The sequence below is a fragment of the Vipera ursinii genome (genome assembly GCF_947247035.1).
Source record: "Vipera ursinii genome assembly, chromosome: 2".
In the NCBI taxonomy this organism is placed as follows: Eukaryota; Metazoa; Chordata; class Lepidosauria; order Squamata; family Viperidae; genus Vipera; species Vipera ursinii.
The window spans coordinates 73,792,288-73,814,423 of NC_139513.1; the positions used below are offsets into that span (position 1 = coordinate 73,792,288).

The window sequence follows — 22,136 nt, forward strand, 5'->3', positions numbered from 1 at the left end:
TATACCTTCCTAGCAGAGATGGGGAGCAGTATGTCTCAAGCAGTAGCCCCCCCCCATTTTCTCCGTAAAGATCTTTTCAGCCTACAATATGGAGTCTGAACATTTGGTGCAGGATGGTTTATTATCCCCAAAAAATAACCCACACAACTGGTATCCTCTGATTCTGTAATGTTCAGCCTCTAGCCTAGGGAACTGCGCATAAAATAAGAGAGAAAAAGATGTTCAAACCCCTGGGGAGAGCTGCTGCATGGCCCTGGATTTCAATTTCACTGGCTTTCCACTCTCTGCCTTGCTAACGCATGTTACTCTGAATCCAGCTGAGGTAGTGAGCAACATTGGTGTAAACCCCAGGTTTGTTCTTCTGGGCACAGCCTGTGCTCCAGCTGACAATGCCATGGATGGTAGCCTTGCCTTGCTTTTCACATGCCAGGGGCCCACCAGAATCTCCCTGAAACACAGAAGGGGAGAAAGATAGATCAGCAAAGGATGGCATTAAATGTGTTGCCTTTTCAACTTTTCTTAATGAAATTGGTAGACTGCTGAAGACTGTTCCAGTCCCTTTACTTCCTGAGACCCAGTGAATAAACTACCATTTTGTGGCTCCTGGCTGTGGGGATTCTGGTTGCAGCCATTTTGTTTTGAAAGCAGACTCCCTACAGGGCTGGCCTGAACCCTGCCTCTGCCCTCTCCACGGAATTGCTGCAGTGCTTGTTCTGAAGGGGGACCTTTTCTTACATCCTCAGAAAGCCATAAAAGGGTGCCTGATTTCACTGAAGCAAAAGTCTCAGAACAGCAGATATGCAATAATCCTGTACCTCTTCATTTCTACTTAAGATAAATCAAATACGTTTGTTAACAGTAGGGACAAATAATTGATAAAACAGGATAATCTGAAGGAACACTGATGCATATGCTTCAGCAAAATGAAATATTAGGTCCATATTTGCCATTCCTGCTTACTCTTAGTTTAAGGATGTAGTGTGTTGTTTTCTAATGTGAACAATCCATGAAGCTAGAGTGGGATACAATAATCTTCTGCTCCTCAAACTTTTGAGACCAACTTTTAGAGTACACACACATTCTTCCAAGAATATAAGATCATCCTTTCTGCTACAGAGTGTGCAAAGCTCTTCATTTGTAACACAGAAGTTACAAATATGGAAATATAATTTAATAATACACGTCTTTAGTATTGGCAACTTGGTTAATAATAATATTAAGCCAAAAAAGTACTAATAAGGATGAACATAACCAAAGTATATAGTCCAATGTTCCTTTATATTTCACATCTTTAGAATGGGAAAGACAATATCTTTTTAAAGTGTTAGTTGAACCCCCTAAACCTAGAAAGTATGTTTTTTATTGTTGTTGTTAATGTGGCACTATCCTACTTTTTAAATGGTTCTTAAAACTGAGACCATAAATTTGTCTCCACATTTTACATTTAATACAATGGAAGGGGGAAAAATTAAATACATGGGGACTAATCATATGAACTTATTTAATTATATATCAATTTTAAATCTATTTAATTTTAAAATTTATTTATTTGTTCAATTTTTATGGTCACCCATTTTGTTCTGTCCTTACTTTTGGAAATATTTGAATTTGGTAATGAAGGACAATACCGACAATCACTGGCAAATTGAACACCTTGCCAAATCACATTTTGGAGAGAAACAAAATATATGTGTTCAGCATAATCAGATGTAAAGTTTTGAATGTTAAGAGCAGGGTTTTTCCAAACTTTTTCAGGTCATGGAACCTGTTAGTTTTTGTTTTTTTTTAAAAAAATGGAATTCTTGATCAAGAAGTAAAGCTCTAGTATATAAAATGAGCAATAAAATGTAAAATAAATTATTGCAAATGCAAAATTAGCATATCCAATGTACAAAAAATAAATCTTGACTTTCACAATTATTTGGGAGGTTAATGTTTTAACCAAATACATCAATGCTTTGGGCATTTTTCTTGTTATTACACAAAAATTCTATTCTCATGGCATTCAGGATATTTATTAGGACTAATAAAAAATAAAATAATCTTGACGGAGTTTGATTGCCTTCACACTTGAACCCTCTTCCCTTGATTGCTTTGGTCTAGGCTCCTCAGTCAACCAAGCTCTATATGAGTTAGGGGCATCAGACATTTCACAATTACACATGGCTTCACCAGGAGCACCAATCATATCTACCAGAAAACCGCAAAACTTTCAGAACTCATTTTGATTCTTGAAGTCAGATTATCCTAACTGGTATAGAGAGGAGTAGCAATCCATCCAAACTATACCATGAAATGATACAACCACAACAATGAATTATGCATATCCTTCCAACCACTGGTTTCCTATACAATCACTCAGAAGCAACAACTAGATGGATCATCAGGCCCACTCGGTCTCTTAGCTTTCTGATTTACTAAGAATCCTTATCAGAGCAGACATGAATCACTGAAGACTCAAAAAAAAAAAGCCCCAAAGCTGGAAATTTCCAGAGATCATGGACAACATGGGTGACATATATCAACAGGTTCCCCATTCTGTCTGAGCCAGCACAATACTGAAACCACTATCAAACAAATCAGTTTACTGGGGGAATAATCCAGTAAAGCACTCATGACCCCACAGGTCAGTTGTTAGGTGTACTTGGAGAGACCCCTGGTTTTAACCAATGGTAAACTCACAGGTCTTCTCATCTGATAAATAAAGACAATGCTTCCTACCAGGTGATGACATTTAGAAAGGGAAATTACCACAAAGCTAGAGGGATAAGCTGTTGGCTTATTATTATTATTATTATTATTATTATTATTATTATTATTATTAATTATTATTATTATTATTATTATTATTATTATTATTATTATTATTATTATTATTATTATTATTATTAATCCCATTTATATCCCGCCCTTCTCCAAAGACTCAGGGCGGCTTACAATTTAAGCACAAACCAATGTGCTTAGCAATAGCCTTCATTCTATGTATATGCCTGCTTATTAGGGCTTTGCCCCCCCCCCAAGTGGCATTATTACAAAGTCAGCTTATTGCCCCCAACAATCTGGGTCCTCATTTTACCTACCTCAGAAGGATGGAAGGCTGAGTCAACCTTGAGCCTGGTGGGACTCGAACCTGCACTAATTGCAGGCAGCTGGTGTTACTTAAGGAGGCATTAGCCCACTGCTCCACCAAGGCTCCTATCCCACCCTGCAATCCTGAAAGTGTAAAAAATCAGAATGCTACTACCCAGTAAGAAAGCAGAGCAGTACATCCTGGATAGGATTCAACAATGAGGAGAGAAGATTTCACATGTTGAGAGTTTTCTGACAGTTCAGAGATAGTTGAATAGCACATCAATTGACTATGGGAAAAGACCCATCTTTCACTTCTCTGTATTATGTAGGTTTTGTCTGAAGCAGCTATTAAGAACCTGAACTGGGATAAGCATTTCTTGATATCCCCACAAAGTTGTAATTTTGTTGATATGGTGGGATTTAGCTGAGAACTTCAGAAGGAAGAATGACATTGAAGAGAGAAGGGCAAGGAGGCCTATTGGTCCTACAGAGTGCTACAGAAAGACTAGCTTTGAAATCTAGCTTACAATATGGAACTTCTTCTTCTTCAAATCTATATTATTCTATTCTCACCACCTCAATTTGTGAGAAAGGCAGCATATAAATTTAACAAATAAGTAAAAATAATAATTACATACAGTATATTCTGAGTTGAGATGCAAAGTTTGAACAAGGGGCACCAAATGTGTGGCTCTATGGGAAGTTCACACAAAAACCCCTCCTTCCTAGTCCACTTGACAGGTTCTGCCCCAAAGGCTAAACTTCCAAGAAGGCTCCTCTGGAAGCTGCCTTTGCTTCAAATAGGTTTCCCCAGTGCTTTTTTTGTAAAAGAAAAAGGTGCCGGAACTCACACATGTCATACAACCCGCCTTGCCTACCCTACAAGGTTCCATCCAAAAAAGGTGCCGGAACTCCGTTCTGAACGTTCTATGAGAAAAAAAGCCATGGGTTTACCTGACATGCATCGATTCTTCCATCCAGGTATCCTGCACATAGCATGTGTTGGGTAATCCTGGACCCATGTACCTCTGGGGAATGACACTGCTCATGGGGAATGATGGGCACATCTGCTTCCTGCAGATATACAGAGAGTTTGTCAGCTCCTAAAGGGGAATAATAGAGAGAAGTCAAAGGAAGAAGCACATTGACACACATGAGATCTTGCTCCGATTTTTGTCAGATGTCAGGATCTCTGAGGATTTATTCAGTTTTGGTACTGGAGCCACATACTTGTGTTCCACAAAGTTGTCCCCTTTGATCACCCCCTTTTCTTCTAGCCTGGCTGCAATGCAGCTCAAAGGGCAAATCTTCTGCTTTCCTATTTGCAGCACTCTAGGAGTTGAGCTGTTTTGCCATTCACCAGACGTCTTGCCTGGTGGCCTGAATTCAGAGCTCTCTGATAGGATTCATATGCAATGTTTTAGCAAATTTGGTCTTAGTTCTCTAGTCAGGTTTTTCCTTCACACTTTCTGTAAAATAGCCCTGCCTGACATTCCTTGTATCTTTAAATAGGATGCACCAAGGTCTTGTCTCATCATGCCTTCCAGCTTCTGGGCTCCAATGAACCATTATTCTCTCCCAATCACACACATACACATATACAGAGGCTCTTCAGTGAAACGTACATTTGTGGATGAAGCTGTTAAGGAAAACACCTGGATGCAAAATTGCAGTATGCCATCAACACACTTTTCAATTTAAATCTATCTAGAAGAGAAGGAAGGAGGACACCTGGGTGTCCAATCTGCTTTTTCTTCATACCCATAGGTCAGGTTTGCAAATTGCTCAGACAGCAATTTGGGAAGAGATGGGTGCTATCCTTTTTCCTTTTTACAGAGAACACAGACAAGGGGAGTTTTTGTTACTCCAAGAACTGCTTTAATTCAGAGAAGGTGGGACATTCACTGATGCTTTTTGCTTTTTTTCTATTTGTTGATAAGAAAGAGAACTGGTCGGCTCCTCATAATCTCTGCCTGTTCTCAGAATTCTGAAGTCTCCAGGAGTGAAAGCAATCAAAACAAAACGTGTGAAAACACTCGGAGGAGACTGAAAAATGGAAACTGCACTACATGGAAGCTCTCCTAGAGAGTGTTCAGCATCAGGATCTATCACTGGGGGAAAAAAATGATCCCCTTTCAGTCAGCTCGGCCCTGTCAACTTCATTTACCATATGGCCATTGCAAAAACATATGATTGCTGACAGCCTCAAACCACGACTCTTGTAAGCAAGAATTTAGTTTGGTTCTTCAGGAAATGTTTTTACTAACCAGACAGCAAGTGAAATTACTGCTGCTTTTTAAGGCAACTTTCTTCAACATTGTGTTCTCTAGATGTGTCAATCTAGTATTCCTACACTTGTTAACTAGCAAAACTGGACTTGTTTTCTAGGAAATGTCAGAGTGGAAAACTGTTTCGAGGACATTGTGTGCTAGACCTGAAAGCAGAAGACCAGCAGTTTTCACTGAGTCATTGTACCGGTATAGTTTAAGATTGGAAAAACCATTCTGTAAATTGCAATCTGTAAGCCCTACCTTGTTCTGCTTCCATCAAAGTAATGGCTACATGCCTTGTCTAATATTAAATCAAAAGCAAGTTGCATCTGGATGCCAATTACTGGAAAACACAAGCATGAGAAGGCTATGGCCCTTGTGTTCTCCTGTACACACTGTATCTGGCTCTGCATCTGCAAACACAATATTGGGTTACATAGGCTCATCAGGAACATTATAAGAGGCAGGAGACAAAATGAGAAAACATACTATTCCCCTAATAAAGTTCTGGACGATGCTTGAAGTAGAATGATGGTCAGCCAATCTGTTCGCCCTCTAAGTCTAGCTTCTGTTTATCTGTTATCTGTTTACCAGTCTTTCCTTACCTTCATACATATGTCCCCATCCTGCAATCTGGCAGCGTTCACTGCTATCAGCTGCCTCCAAGGAACCAGGCAGACATATAGGTGAAATAGAGTTTGAAAATTCAATACAACGTCCTGGGGACTTTTCCTTCAGTTGCACCAGAGCTGAGGATAACAGGCCAAAACTGAATTAGGGCTCAAATATGAGGATTTCAAGAAGCAGGCAGACTGAATGAAAGAAAAAAAAGGCTGGTATTGCTCCTGGTGGAGTATGGCTGAAGACGTGGATGCTTAGACTGAAATAAGATTCCTCCCTCAAGAAGCATATGACGAGTTCTGCCAAAATCCAGCATTATTTTTTACTGCAGCATGCTAGAGCTACATTGCATGGATTAGGGTCCAACAATAAAACTGTGCCACTCTACTCAGACCCGGCTATCATGGGCAATCTAATTCCACCGATTCCTCGCCCATCCATCAGGAGGTTGAATTGCTTCTGCCCTTGATGGAAACTGAGATATGCAATGAACACCTGGTGGAAAATCTAAGATGAACTAGGCATAGTTTTTACTGAATCTGGTGACATTGGAAGCTGAGAGATATTCATTTACAAAGCTGGGGAGAATGGATGGAATAGATATTTGTAACCCTTGAGGGCTGGATTTAAAAGAAGAGTTCCTCACCAATGTCATGCTCCTTAGTTATTTGTGAATAATTCGCATGCACCTGATACTTCTGTACCTGGAACTTCACAGTGCCTTCAGTGCTGGTGTTGTAGAAGATCTGGCCAAGCGCCACTGAAATTCTAGACACATCTGGCCTAGAGTACAAAATGTATGATCAGCAGAATTTTTCGAGGTGAGGACTAGATTCTCTAAAGGAGCCTTTAACAATGCACCTTTAGATGTGTTAATTAGAAACCCCATGATTCCAACATTTTTTTAAAAAAAATCCCATTTATATCCCGCCCTTCTCCGAAGACTCAGGGCGGCTTACAATCTAAACACAATCAATGTGCTTAGCAGTAGCCTTCATTCTATGTATATGCCTGCTTATTAGGGCTTTCACACACACACACCCCAAGCGGCATTATTACAAAGTCAGCTTGTTACCCCCAACAGTCTGGGTCCTCATTTTACCTACCTCGGAAGGATGGAAGGCTGAGTCAACCTTGAGCCTGGTGGGATGCGAACCTGCACTAATTGCAGGCAGCTGGTGTTACTTAAGGAGGCATTAGCCCACTGCTCCACCAGTGTGTATGAGAGCAGTGTGTATGGAAAACTTCTCTGGAGCAGAAGTAGACAGTCTTTTGAGGCAGGGGACAAAAGGCAGGGCCAAAGCTAGAAGGGGGGCAGTGATTTCTTTTAATCTCTCCACCCAAAGTAGCAAACTATGAAAAAAGGAAAAAATCAGTAATGCCAAAGATGTCCAATGAATGCTTCAAGGGCTTTTGAATTAGACTAATGGCCTCATCTACTTAGGCCAAGGGGCAGGGACAGTCAGCTACTTTTGTTTACACAACAGTAATCCAATGCTTAGATAACTGTCAGATGTTAAATGCCTGGGTTGTCCTTCGAGTTAATCAGGAACTTGTAGCTAAGGTAGAATGTGGTTTTGAATAGGGCATCTGGCTGTGCAGGAGTTACACTACAGCTAAAATAAATTCATGGCTGCCTGTTAGCTATTGAATCAGGCAGATCCTAAACAATTTGTAATTAGGACGGCTTCTGGCAGTCTATCTTGGCTATTACAGCACAGGCCTGGTTAGTCACCAAGATCAGGGGTGTCAGACTTGCAACATCACATGACGTGTTGCCATTGCCGGCAATGGGGCGGGTATGGTTTTGCTATGATGCATCCGGACCACAGGCCGGCAGTTTGACACCCCTGACCAAGATCATCAGTAAGATGCTGCTGAAATTCCAAAATTCCTAACAGGTGAGTAATAGTCATCGCATGGAAAAAAAACCTGAGACTTGCCTGAATTCCAGACAATGTGCAGCAGTCAGGATCCAGCAGGAATCAATGACGCTTCCTCCACAGTACTGCTTTCCAATGTAGAGAGCAGCAAGATAGGGATGGGCACCAGGAAGCGCCACCATACCCCCGACGATACGGCTGCGTGAGGAAATGACTTTTGTATAGCGCTGTCCACAAACTGGTGCTGTCCCAGTGTCAGACCAGGGTTTGCTGTCCATGTGGCTCATGGTCATCTCCTCCAGAGGTCGTGCTCCTGTCGCTTTTGTTATCAGTTCACCTGTGCGAAAAACCGCCTGACTCATTCACATCTGCAGTTCAACCATACTCAGCTATTTCAGAGAGGATGATTTGCCTTACCAGCAGTTTGGGGATGACAGCGGGTAATGTTACAGTATTCCCAGGTGATTCGTCTGTCTTGTAGCAAGAAACACCACGGCTGGGTGTCATTATCTGGATTTCTGCCCAAAGAAAATGTTTAGGATTTTTCAAGTTAGACTAACATTTCATTACAATGCAGTATAGCTTTCCGTCTCTTAACAGTTTCAATGTTCTTTAATCTGTTCCACTGCTTAGGAACATCCCTGGATATTTGCTTTCTCTTATATTTATTTATTTACTTTTTATTATTATTTTTTAAATAAAATTTATTGACTGCCCATCTTACCACAAGGTAACTCTGGGTGGCTTACAATATATTGTCTCCCTCTTTGATTCTCATTAAATGGATCTACTTTCCCCATTTATACCTCTTAACTACTGCATAAACCATGTCCTGCCAGTGTCTTTTTTTTCTTGTGCTCCAGTGAGGTTGCCTTCTATTGATCTTCATTTCATTGATGAGACTGACTTAGGCCATCCTTAGCTAACATACTCTAAAAGGTAAAGGTAAAGGTTCCCCCGCACATGCGTGCTAGTCGTTTCCAACTCTAGGGGCCGGTGCTCATCTCCGTTTCAAAGCCGAAGAGCCAGCACTTGTCCGAGGACGTCTCCGTGGTCATGTGGCTGGCATGACTAGACACCAAAGGCGCACAGAACGCTGTTACCTTCCCACCATAGTGGTCCCTATTTTTCTACTTGCATTTTTACGTGCTTTCGAACTGCTAGGTTGGCAGAAGCTGGGACGACTAACAGGCGCTCACTCTGTTACACGGCAATCGGGATTCGACCCACCAAACTGCCGACCATCTGATCGACAAGCTCAGCGTCCTAACCCACTGAGCCACCGTGTGCCTTGTCAACATACTCTAGATAGAAGAATTATTTACCTCCTTATTCTGACACCTTTCAAGGATGGCCTCAAAGTATGTACACTCTGTTTGGGTTGGTCACCCTTAGAGGGTAGTGAAGTGGCCGCAGCAACTTGAAACAGAACCAAAAGAAGATTGGCAGTGGGGCGATATTGTTTTATGACAGCTCAAGGGTAAGTGGATAGTCCTTCAACTCACCAGTGGGGAAAAGTCCACACTAAAACTTTGTCTCACCTGCAGAAGGCATGCTCCCCTAGGCCCAGGCTTACTGCATTCCTGAGTTTGATGGAATACTCCATAAGCAGGATCGGAGAGTCCCAGGGCAGGCAAGGTGCCCCTGAGGAACTCCTCTGAGCCATGCCTCGGTATAGGTGCCCATTACCACTGTAGCAGGTTTCAGTGTGATCTAGGGCATGAAGAGATCAGAGATGGATTGTAAAATGTTGAAGAAAAATGTTAGGAGTCTGATTCCTTTAAGACTCAGAATGCTCTCAGCCTTTTGGGTGACATAAAGGAGGCAGCTCAAAATGTTTTGAGAGAGGGGCACCCACAGGGAGAGCTCAAAAAAAAAAGTCAAGATGGTGGCCAAGATTGTGATCTTGATTTTCTTAATAACCCCTCCCCACAATGTCCCTGGCTTGAAGTGATGACCCAAATATAGAGACTGGCTAGCAGGTGAATTAGCAAGTAGGTACTATCCGATCAGGAATATGGAACAAATGCCTCTGTTTCCTTACTTGCCAAAATTTTATACTACGAACTGCCAGCCTTTTCCATTTGAGGCAATTATTCTGCTGCCTGCTAATAGTGCTAGGGCTTGATTTTTCTGTTCTTTGAAACAGCTTTACAGCAAGTGGAAGCTAATGCTGGGCCGGAGGAATAAAGTTGTCCCTTTAAAAAGTTTCTATTGCATCGATTGTCCTAATCAGTTCTCTCCCTCTTCTTTTATATTTAATGAACACAACATGCTTGAGTAACTCACAACCCACAACTCGGATTCAAATTTTCTTTGATTTTACCATATTTCCAGCAGCGGGAACCCATCTATCCATAACATCAGCCTAGGAAACTATAATATATAATTGCAACGACTCCAGAATCCAAAACCAAGACAGAAATATAAAAAAGTTGTTTTCTCTCAGTCGGCTCATAATTTCACCTTTGTTATTTTATTTTATGCTGGCATATGACATATCTGCCAATGCTTTGCCTTTTCTCTAGCAGAGCTTTAGTGCTGTGAAGATGGATATATGAAAAATAAGACTGTAAACATACCTATGTCACACAGTGGCCCAGAAAATTTTTCAGGGCAGCTGCAGACCATGTCCTGGCCAAGCTGTACACACTGACCTCCATTCAGACAGAGGTTGCTTCTGCACGCTGTGGGTCCCAAAAGAGAAAGATACAGAAGAAGCTGTCAACTCAAGCAATGGTAGGCTCACATTTGGTTCCTTAGCACCTGGATCTCCAACAAGCCCACTTTCCTTGATGCCTTCCAGGATCCCTGCCACTCCTGATTTGATTTATTTTATTTCATTACTTTTTCTTTTATATTTTCTTTTATATTAAAATAAAATGTTATTTTGAAAACTGGGGGAAACCAGTGTAGGAAGCCAGCAGCTTGGAGCTGATGGGATTAGAAAGACAAAGACCCCTAGAATCTACATCCCCCACTCAAAACCTAAAGACATGACCTTTAGAACATAATAGGATTAACCCACCACCATTAGAATACCGAAAGGGCACACTAATCTCAGGTCAAAGTTCATTGCACAGGAACAGGAACAACCTCAAACAGGAACAACTCCAATCACAAAGCCCAAAGGAGGTATAAAAACCTAGCCACTCCCAGCTCCATTTTGTCAGCCACTGAAGTTTCTGACAACTAAATAAACTGAATCTTCTTTCCTAAGCAGTCTCCATTTTGTTTATTCCCGGCTTGACTGGACCCTGATGAAGATTTTTCTTTCAACACTAATATTATAGAGGAAGGCAACACTCTGTACTTCCAATATGTCTTTGGCCCACTTAGACATTCAGAGGCTTTCTTACAAAATTAATTAATGGGTGCTTGTTCTTATGCTGCCCACTTACCCAGGGAAAAAAAGGACAAAATTAAGCTGAGGTGGTAGAGAACCTCCATGAGAGCATACTTATTTTGAGGCTTAATTTGCTATGTAAACCCAGCTCTATATTTTTTTCTTCCTAGCATTTTTCCTGTGGGTGCAGAGTCCATTTCTTTAGATCAACTAAATGTCTGTTAGTTGCAACAGGAATTGACTGACCAGCTTGTTGCCCAAGCTGACATCATGGCAGAGAGAGAGAGAGAGAGAGAGAGAGAGAGAGAGAGAGAGAGAGAGAGAGAGAGAGAGAGAGAGAGAGAGAGAGAGAGAGAGAGAGAGAGAGAAGGTGAATACACAGGAGCCTTAACCACTAGAGACTAGACCAAACTGGCTCTCACAATTCAATATATTGAATATATTGTATAAACCAAGAAAATCAGTTTATTCAGTAATGTTGTGCAAACATGATCTATAAATAGCATTACTGTAATACTGGGGCCTAAGTACACATTGCACACAGATGCACATAGCAAAATTGCAGCAATCTTTTAAAATGTCCAGCTGTTGTTAAAAAAAAGAGTGCAGATTCCATGCTTGGGGTATTGCGAAGGGATTCAAACATACAGCTGCCAATAGAACTGTGCCCTAAAGGAAATAGATAGTGAGATCACACTTGGAGCGCAGTCCCTGCCCCTTAAAAGTTGTTTCATGGAATTAGAAAAGGTGCAAAACTGGGTAATCCAAACAATTAGGAGGCTGGAGCAGCTCCCCTCTGAGGAAGGATGCAGCATGCATGGCTCTTTACTGTAGCTTGGAAGGAAAGAGAACAAGGAGAGACGTGGTGTGCTAAGTAAACTCATGCCTGGCAGAGATCATAAGGCAAGAGAAAAGGTTATCACCCTCTCTTGTCAAAGTTATTCAGGAACGGCAGAAGGAAATATTTTATATAGCACAGTTAAGCTGTATGGAATTTAGTGCCAGAATTTGCTGCCAACAATGGGATTCAACAGCTTTGTGGAACATCAGCTTCTAAATGGCCACTGTCACGGGTGACTCTTTACTTCCTTCTGAATCATGGGCAGTAGGATGCCTTAAATGCAGGTCCTGGGAAGTAAAAGTGGAAGGGGACTATCACCACCCAATCCAGGCTGGTGAGCATCCCAAATGCATCCAAGTGGCCACTGTGTGTCATAGTATGCTGGATTAGAAGGAACTGTAGCCTGATCCGGCAGGATGACTTTTACATGAATTTCTCATTAGTGAATTTAAAGAAAAAGATTTTTTTTCAAGAAGAGAGACACTTAGGATGGGAAGTGATGGTAGGTATTGAAAGGAGTAAGAACATTCTCACGCAAACATCTCTAGATCAATGAAGCCCAAAATATTTTTTTTCTTCAAAATAGCCTCTGGATTTTTTTGAAAGATACACACACATGATAGAGCAATGACTTCTATTATAATAGCATATACCTGTACTTTTCAATCTTGGCAACTTTAAGGCAGGCAAACTTCAACTCCTATAATTGCTGGTTGAGTGATACTGAGAGTTGAAGTCTACCTGTCTTAAAGTTGCCAGGATTGAGAAATACTGATATATACTATTATAATAGAAGTCATTGCTCTATCACAGGGGTGTCAAACTCTCAACAACATGTGACATGCCATGACATATTGCGACTTTTTTGCCATTGCTGGCAATGGGGTGGGCATGGTTTCACCATGATGCATCCAGCCTGTGGGCCAGCAGTTTGACACCCCTGCTTTATCATGTGTGTGTATATATAGCCCACCTTCCCTTAAACCCTCATAGCAGTCTGATACAAATATTATATTATATGACAGAGGCCCCCAGCCTTTTGAGCATCAAGGACCGGTGCTGTGGAGAAAGTTTTTTCCCTGGACCAGAGGGGACGTGGTTTCACATGCTGCATACCACAGATGGGGCTTTGCTTGTTTGTAAGGACTGGTTGCTGGCATGCTGCAGACCGGTGCCAGTCCATGGACTGGGGGTTGGGGACCCCTATTATGTGATGTCCTCATGTATGAGGATTATATGGCTTCCTGCATGGATCTTTTTGTCATTTACAAAGTATATCCTGAATGGAATTTTCAGTTATATTGCTCACCAGGAAGCACCACATGATCAGTTTCACCCTTTATTGGAACTGATCAGATATGGGTAGAATAACATCTGGCTGCTCGTGTCTGATAAATTCCAGTAATAGACAAAATTGGTCACAGGATGCCTTCTACTGGTCAATGTAATGGTGCCATCTGACTTGATACATTAAAAGGGTAGAGTTCCTCAGATCAAGCTTGATTTCTGGAACTAATTTTAGTTTGAAATTTGATCTTTTTTCAACTTCCCAATCTAGACAATAGCCCTAGGGTTGCTTACTGGTCTTCCATTCAAATAATAACTAGGCCTAATCTTGCTTAACCTTTTGAGATCATCCAAAGTCAGTTAGATGCTGCCAGCTACTGCTAACACTATTCTTTTTGATATTGCCTACTATATGAAAGTAACTCTTACTTCATTAGAATCTTCAAGTGGTCCTACTTCATTAGAAAGTGAAGCTTAGACTTTGGGCAACATGCAATTGAGAAATTTGTCTCCTTTGTTTCAACATAATTGGTTTATATCTTGCATCTGCCACTTCTGACCTTTTCCATGCACCGTCTTGCAGAGAATCTTCTTTCTGCTACAGTAACACTCCGTCAGTCCAGTAGAGGGAAAATATTGCAGCCATGTTTCCTTTTTACCCATATGTAACCATCTTTGTGATCCAAAGCAGCCTTCTGTAAAGTCAAACCAAGGGGTGAGACTGGACTCTGCTCATACTAACCTTCAGCAGTACTGCCTGATTATCAAAGAGGTTTACAAAAACATCCCATCTTTCCCCACCCTACGATTCAGAGGAAGCCTATAGCCTCATTAGAATATGGAAGAGTTTCAAAGTTCTCTGGCTTCTTAAAACCCCATTCCTATATAATAAAACTCTTTCTCTTTTCTTTTGGACTCTCTATGCTGCCAGGAAGAAAAATATGATACTATGAAATCCAGGAGTCCTTCTAAGAGGGAGTTATGGCTATTAGTCAATCAATTTGAAATGCCATAGGCTTCTATGGGTACAGCAAGGAAAAACCATGTTCTTACGTTGACCTTGGTTGTACAAAGACCTCTATACCTGACAGGACTATAGCTTCAGAATCATACCTTTCTCACAGCGTCTCCCATGGAAACCAGCTGTGCAGGTACAATGGAATCCAGTCTTCCTAGCTTCGCAGGCACCGCCATTCTGGCAGGGGTTAGGATCACAGTGCCCTGAAAAGAGATGACTATAGACCATCATCCTTTGATAGATACAGCTGATTTTTCACTGTGTAAAAACCACAGTAAAGCATGGGGCTAAAATTTGACACTGTGGATTGCAGCCAAATCAGAAATATGGTTTCATGTAAGATACATTCATAGGGAATGTCGCCCCTGAAAAAAATCCTTTGTTTGGGCCATAATACGCAGGCTTAAAAAATAAATAAACACCACTGACTCACCTGTTGGCCTTTCCTCTTTCTGACAAAGCTTCCACTGTTGGTCTCGGTCATAGTTTTCTGTGGTGGCGCACCTGATAGGGAAGAATCTCGTCTCATGCAAGGTGTGCAGGGAAGATGGGCCAATGCCACAATTTGCACATTATTTTTTTTCCAGGGTCAGTCAAGCCTCAGTGTCCTCTTCTCTGCTCCCTGCATGCCCCAAGGTTCTCATTATTCCTGCGAGCATTCAATACTTTTCTGGCCAATCAATACTTACCAGTGCTGAGATTTAAGAAAGGCACCAGGGAGACAGGAGTAGTGCATTTTGCGTTGGTAACGGAAAGGGAAATGGCAGGATTCCTCATCGGATGATGTCACTACAAAGCAAAAGGAGATGGGTCTATTTCTAGTGGGAAAATGCTGCCCTGTAGCTCTCCTATTTTAGCTAGTGACCTGGCAGGACTATTTAGCTTCCCTTCATATTTATGTACCCTTTTATTATAACAGAGGACAAAATATTTTATGCAATTATTATTTCATAGAATTCAGACTCCATTGAACATAGTTGTTGAAAGGGCATCATATTTTCTCAGCAACAGATCCCAAAAGGCATCTACAGCAAATTGACTTTAGGGCCAGCAGCAAATATCATGGAGGAATGGATGGCATTGAGCTGCTCTTCCCCCAGGTATCTTCATATATGCTAATTTATTCTCCACCATTGGCTGCCCGTTCTGATACACCCCCAAATAGTACAATCCACGCATAGAATAGAGGCATGGCAAATGGGGGGTAGGGGGTAGGGACCGCAATTCAGTAGAAAGGTAATTTCTACTGAATTGCGGTCCCTACCCCCTACCCCCCATTTGCCATGCCTCTATTCTATGCGTGGATTGTACTATTTGGGGGTGTATCAAAAATTATAGGATAAGAACTAGTTAAGAGCAAAGCCAAGCAGCCAATGAGAAGTGAGTTTGAGAATGACTCCCAGAAAGAGTAGAAAACTGCTGGAGAATATAAAATTGTAGACTGCAGAAAGCAAACATGATTTGGGATCTAGAACCCTCACTCTAATAACCGCATCATTTATTTGTTCTTTTAAAAATATTTTGATCATTTATTATCTCTCCCCTCAATTCCTACCAATTATTTCACAAGTTCGGATGGATGGATGGATGGATGGATGAATACAAATGACAGAGAAACATAGGAAAAAATACCAGCAGGTTATTCTTTTCCCAGCAACAATCTTTTACCTTTTTATACCCCCCACTCCTCCTTTAGCTATAAATAGTGATCCTTCTTCTCCCATTTTCAAAAATGCCCCCACTTGGTCTATGTTTGCAAGAAACCATAAATAGTCAGTGCTTTCAAAAGCACTCAACAATCCTGTAATGAGACTTACACTCCCTTACATCTTTCCCTGGTGAAAGATTATTGCATTTCTTAAGTGCCAATGTGGTGGTGATGATGGGGAGATACTAGAAGCAACCTAGACTTATTCCTGATACTTTGGGCAGCTACTGGTACATCAGCATACCAGCTGGTTCCTGCCCTCCTCGCTCCTGTCTCCTACTCCTATTAAATGTGGCCTAGCCAGAACTCTTTCTTTAGCTGTCCTGATTCACCAGCTATACTCTCAAGCAACTCTAATGGGGAAATGATGGAGGCAAGATCCAATTTCTTGCTGTTGCTCATGGTTTTGTAGTGGTCCAACAGCGAAAGATGTGGTGCAGCCCTCAAGAAAACTTTTTTTGGGAAACTCAGAAGTTCCAAGCTTGAACTTGATAGGATTGCTCCCTTTCTTTGACTGACACAAGAAACTCTCTGAATCTCTCTGAATTTCTCTCTGAATCTCTCTCTCTCTCTCTCTCTCTCTCTCTCTCTCTCTCTCTCTCTCTCTCTCCAATCATGTCCAACTTTCAGAGATTTTATAGACTAGGATAGCCATACTCACCTTCATGTTTCGCCTTGTGGGGCTTACCAGTTACACCCTGCCAAAAGAGCAAAGGGCTGTGTCACAGCAATCTTACAAAACTTGATTTACGTTCCCTGCAAAGCAACATTCTATTCTTTCCAGGATAACAGAACATCTTGAAAGGTGCTAAGAGGCGTACACTGAAATAGGAAAGGGACCAAGAGATCATCTGTGGTTTTAGTAAGGTCTATCTCGAAAAGCTTTCCAGTTTCTTTGTAAGAATAGCAGTATATAGTATTTACATATTTTCTATCCTATCTTTTTTTTTACAAGCTGTCTGCTTTTTACTAAATGTTCCACGTTATTTGACATTTTTGTTTAGTTTTTCTTCTAACTTGCAGGGCGCCCTCATTTATCAACTGCCTCATTCAGCAATCATTCAAAATTATGACAGCACTCAAAAAGTAGGCCTACAATCAGTCCTTCAATTTGCAACTGCTGCAGTGTCCCCATGGTCACTTAATCATAATTAGGGTGTTTCACAACCAACATACATTTATGGCATTCACAGCATCTCACAGTCATGATTGTTATTTGTGACCTTCCCAGATGAGTTTCCAACAAGCAAAGTCAATGGGGAAACCAGAAATTTATATTGCTAAATCTGGACAACATAAGGGTCATTTTATCATGCTTGATGGACTTGTAAAAAAAACATACAAATTTGGGGTTCAGATACACACAGTGATACAAAGTGTTATGTAGCGGGTTCTTCGCACAGGAACAGAGACGAAGCAAGTGAGTTCAGTAAAACTTATGGTTTACTGCTTGCAGGATCAGAACTGAGAACTGGGCTGCAGCTTGCAGCAATTTATAGCCTGGCCCCTAGGCGGCAGCCAATAGATTTAAAGTAACCCATTGCCGCCTAGGGGCAGCCAATAGCAGCACTGGAGACCTGGAGTCTGGGTTGCTGGAGAGCTGTTGGCTGCTCCAGCTAACCACGTGGTGCTACAATTGAGCCCAATACATAACACAAAGAATCCGAAAGAACAAGATATAACCGAAAGCAGAACATTTTTCTTGGGATTAATAGTCAGACAACTTGAAAAAAAGCCATGGAAGATTATTTTTATACATGGGTTTTGCTGTGAGACCACTATATGTGCAAAAATGGAAAGATTCTGAAACAACCTCAAATGGAGGAATGGTTGGTGAAGATGATGGAATTAGCAGAGATGGCAAAATTAACTCATTTGTTTAGGGAAAGATCACCTACTACATTTATTAGTGACTGGAAATCCCTAGTGGACTTTTTGCTGAAAAAATAAAAAAATATGAACTGATGATTTATGGATTTGTTGATTAGAAAGGTAGAATATAAAAAAAGGAAACTTGGATGTAACCATAGAGAGAGAGGGTAAAATATAAATATATTTATAAATGTAATGCGTTCAGCATGATCGTGTGATGTTTCACTTAACAATCATGCCATTTAGCAATGGAGCTGCAGGTCCCAATTGCAGTCGGTAAGTGAGAACTGCCTGTATTTTACAATTCATTTGCAGCACCCTTTTATTTCAAGACAAGCAAGCAACCATGTAGAAACTGCAACTGGTTCAGAATGCAGCAGTGTCCATGATAATGGAGGCCGCTGGTTCTATACAGGTGACACCTCTGTTGCATGAGCTGCACTGGCCTCTGCATTCTTTCTGAATGCAATTCAAGGTGCTGGTCATCACCTTTAAAGTCTGTATGGCACACAGCCAGGTTATCTGAGAGATCACCTTTCCCTAAGAACATCTACCTTTCCTAACTGGTCAGATAGAGTGGGCATGCTGCTAGTCCCTTCCATGAAGCCTTTTTCATGGCAGCCCCTATGCTAATGGAATACCCTTCTCCCTAGCCTTCCATAAAACTTGGATGATCTGTCCTTTCTCCCAAGAGACTGTATAACTTGGTACCAGGTTTTCAGTGTTTTTAACATACTTAGTTTTATAGTTGTTTATAGTTTTATAGTTTTACTATGATTTTTATATTGTTGGGAGTCATCCAGAGTTGATTATAAAATGAGCGGCTGTATAATTTTTTAAAAATAAACAAATATTGTCCACTTACAAAATCTTACAACTGTCTGTAAATTTTAATATGGTAAGTGAATATATGGAAGGTTATAACAGCTGTCTCTGTAAGCTGTTTTTTCAGCGGCCTTCCATAACAGAGACATGTACAATTTCCATCCCTGTCAGTTAGAGAAAGCTGCTATGTAGCAGGGAAGTGGAACCTTGCAATCCAAATTTGGGGTTGTCATTACCAGAAACCACACATTTCCCATTCTTGCTAGACACTGTCTTCAGACTCCAGCTGAAGACAAGAACTTCATCAGAAGAGAGCTGGAAAGAAGCAACCAGGACCATAGCAAAATAACTTATGACTTAATGTAGTGGTTTGAGGGAATGACCTTGGGAGTTGCCGGGTCCTATTCCTTCTGCTGCAGAAAGAATGAAAATGTACAAAAGTCTCAGAAGAGACCTTCCTTATTTTCTTGGAGTATAAAAGCAAGAGGGGAAGAAATGTACCTTCAGACTTGCAAGATTCTACTAACATAACCTTACAATAAAGACAGAGTTAATATTCCTGGATGTGCTTGTTGTCTGGACTACCTCACAAGACTGACACTTATGGAGAGAAGAGAACGTGCTAGCTTTTACTGAAACAGAACCACCGCCCACCAGTAATTTCTATTATTTAATTTCATCCTGTATATAACACATGAGAAGGTTAATGGCCTTTTTGCCACAGGTGTCCTTTTTCTGCTACTTTTCAAATTGCACAGATAAGTCACCTTTACTGAAGGAAAAAAACACCCATACCTATTATGTCTCTTAAAAAGCTCAGAAAAGAATGCAGCAACATTGTGCAGGAGGAAATAGCCTTGTGAAAATTTTCCAATTCTTATTTGGAATTTAGTATGTGTGTGGGTGGTTTTATTTTGGAGGAAAAGTTACCACTTTAAAAGTCAACATGAAAGCTCCCGTGGGAACAATTAAGAGCAGTGCTACTTGACCTCTGGAGTCCAAAATATAAATGCAAATGTTTAAAAATCTTCCATCTTTTAAGAAAATGGTGTAGCCATGAGGAAGGGATAGGAATGTGCTGTTAACTGACCCTGGTGATACGGCAACAAATCCACACAGCTTCCACACATTTTTAAACAGAATCCCTAACAGTAATAAACATATATAAGGATGGTCCACAAATGCCATTGAACACAATAGATTATTTGAGCGCTGAGGAAATAAATTGTTTTAAATAATGGATATTTTTCTCCCACAAACGAATAACAATGAAGCATATCTCATGTCACAAAACAATAGACAGAAAAAAGCCTCCTGAGACTCACAAATCCCAGTCTTGTGCTTGAGTCACTAAACTTGAGGGCAAGTCTCAGGAACAGGTCCGAAATATTCAGATGCTTATAAGCTGGAGCAGGACACAGCTCTGCATCACATTCTTCCTGATTTTAGACCTCGCCTCACTCCTTCTCCATTTTGCCTCCATTCTGTCTCCCCATGTAAACAAATACCTTATAGGTGAAGGTTGAGAGTTGAGCATAAATACTAATAGAATGAATCAAACATGAAATTTGATGTTCTGGAATCTCACCAAGAATAAATCACCTGGATTCAAAATCACAAATAGCAGGAGAAGCAGCAATTGCGCTGTCATAGTGGTGTCCAGGGACGGATGAAATAGAGAGGTTTTGTTCATTGCTTTCGACAGAACAAACAGTTCCTGATCGATACATCTGAAAGCAAAGGTCTTTGTGTTAGGTGTACTCAGCAGGATGGAGATTGCACCATGGGGATAAACACCGAATCATAACAGGCAACTAGGAGCCAAAATAAAAAAAGATTTAGTATAAGTCCCCAGTGGGACCATGAATATTATTTATGTGTCCCAGGCACTCTTCTATCAGCAGAAAATTGGCAAGAATGCCCTGTTGTGGGGATCCCAGCTACACCTGTATAAAAGATCCAGAGAAACTTTGAAGTTGTATGTTTTCAGCAGGGGAAGCTTTCTTCTAGGGCAGGGGTGTCAAACTGCCGGCCCGCGGGCCGGAGCGTCACAGAGAAACCGCACCCATCCCATTTTCGGCAATGGGAAAAAGTTCCGATACGTCGCACGATGTCATGTGACATCGCGAGTTTGACATGCCTGTTCTAGGGCTAGCACTGATTATGTTACCTTGTTTGGGTAATGAAATGTCTGCAAAAGACAATGAAGTTCAGAGAGCATCAAGGACCCCTCATTTCAACCCTGATCTACAAATATTCTACTTCATTAGAAGCTTTCTGATGTCCTTTCAATTACTGATGAGGCCTACTGGTCCAGGTTCTGATGATGAAAATTGTTGCCCACATCTCCCTGCCATGTTACCACATCTGCCCATAAACTACCAACAGGTTCCTCCTCTATGGCTATTAAAAGCGCAGTGGAAAGAAATGTGGAGTCCGTATGGGAGGAAAGTCTTTTTGCCAAAGCCCAGGTCCAAATCACACTCTCTTCTGCTTTCTCCCTCCCAGAACATGCTCATGATTAAAGATGTTGAGACTTTGGCTTGCAGATCAATACAATGTGTTATTTAGCTCTTATTTTCCAAAGGTCATGTCTTCTTCCCTCAAAAAATACCAGCGCCGGTTTCTCCTCAGGTTAAATTCCCAGGAGTGCCTTAACAAAGCATTCTGAGGACAAAAACAGACGTTCCCAATACTTTCAACAGTTACTAAATTGGTATTGGATTTTCAGCTACAAGTCAAATTTCACATACCTCTTTTGTACAAAAATAAACAGCAGCCGTGTGGGATCTGACAGGTTTACTCTTGTTCTGCTTGTTTTGGATACAAATGATGGTGCTGCAGTCAGAGAATAAAGATTCTAGTTCATAAGGGTTTTCTATCAAACAACATAAGTTTGTTTCTCACAATAAGAGCTTCCTCATGAGGGTCTTGGTCTCCATTAGTGTTGGGATATTCAGCCTCACCTAATATACCATAAGTATTTATGGCCATGAGTATGTGGGCAAGCCTGTGGTTCTTGTGTTTGTCCTGACCATAATGAGAACTTTTCTGGTCATAATATTGACTTCCTGGAGGCCTTCCTTTTTAATATAAGTTTTATTAATTTTTTAAAAAATTACAATCTTGTCTGGGTTCACATATTTAACATTAACTTCTTCAATATAAATCTATTCAGTACTGCACAATCCAGTATTTTTTCCTTGATCCTCCTTTCTTCCCCATATTTTTCCCCCATTAGACAATTACAATTCTTGGTACTATTGATGCATACAAAATTAGATATAGACATCTTCATTGTATTTTACTAATATTATACAAATAACAATAATATTGATTCAAAAGTCAATATCCTGTTTTTCATGCTCTTATTAAAGTTAGATTTCCCATCAA

At 40.9% G+C, this 22,136-nt stretch overlaps 1 protein-coding gene across 1 annotated transcript; it reads right to left on the reverse strand.

Moving 5' to 3' along the window:
• Positions 1–200: 200 nt before the first annotated feature.
• F12 (coagulation factor XII) lies at positions 201–21,685 on the reverse strand (the record flags this gene model as incomplete). Its single annotated transcript, XM_083351098.1, has 16 exons — positions 201–448; positions 4,027–4,175; positions 5,948–6,091; positions 6,610–6,746; positions 7,907–8,183; positions 8,264–8,364; positions 9,388–9,559; positions 10,429–10,533; positions 13,881–14,015; positions 14,434–14,541; positions 14,772–14,842; positions 15,028–15,127; positions 16,708–16,744; positions 19,127–19,144; positions 21,497–21,581; positions 21,651–21,685. The coding sequence occupies 16 exons, from the start codon at positions 21,683–21,685 to the stop codon at positions 293–295; spliced, it is 1,830 nt and encodes a 609-aa protein (XP_083207224.1). The 3' UTR covers positions 201–292.
• Positions 21,686–22,136: the final 451 nt, after the last annotated feature.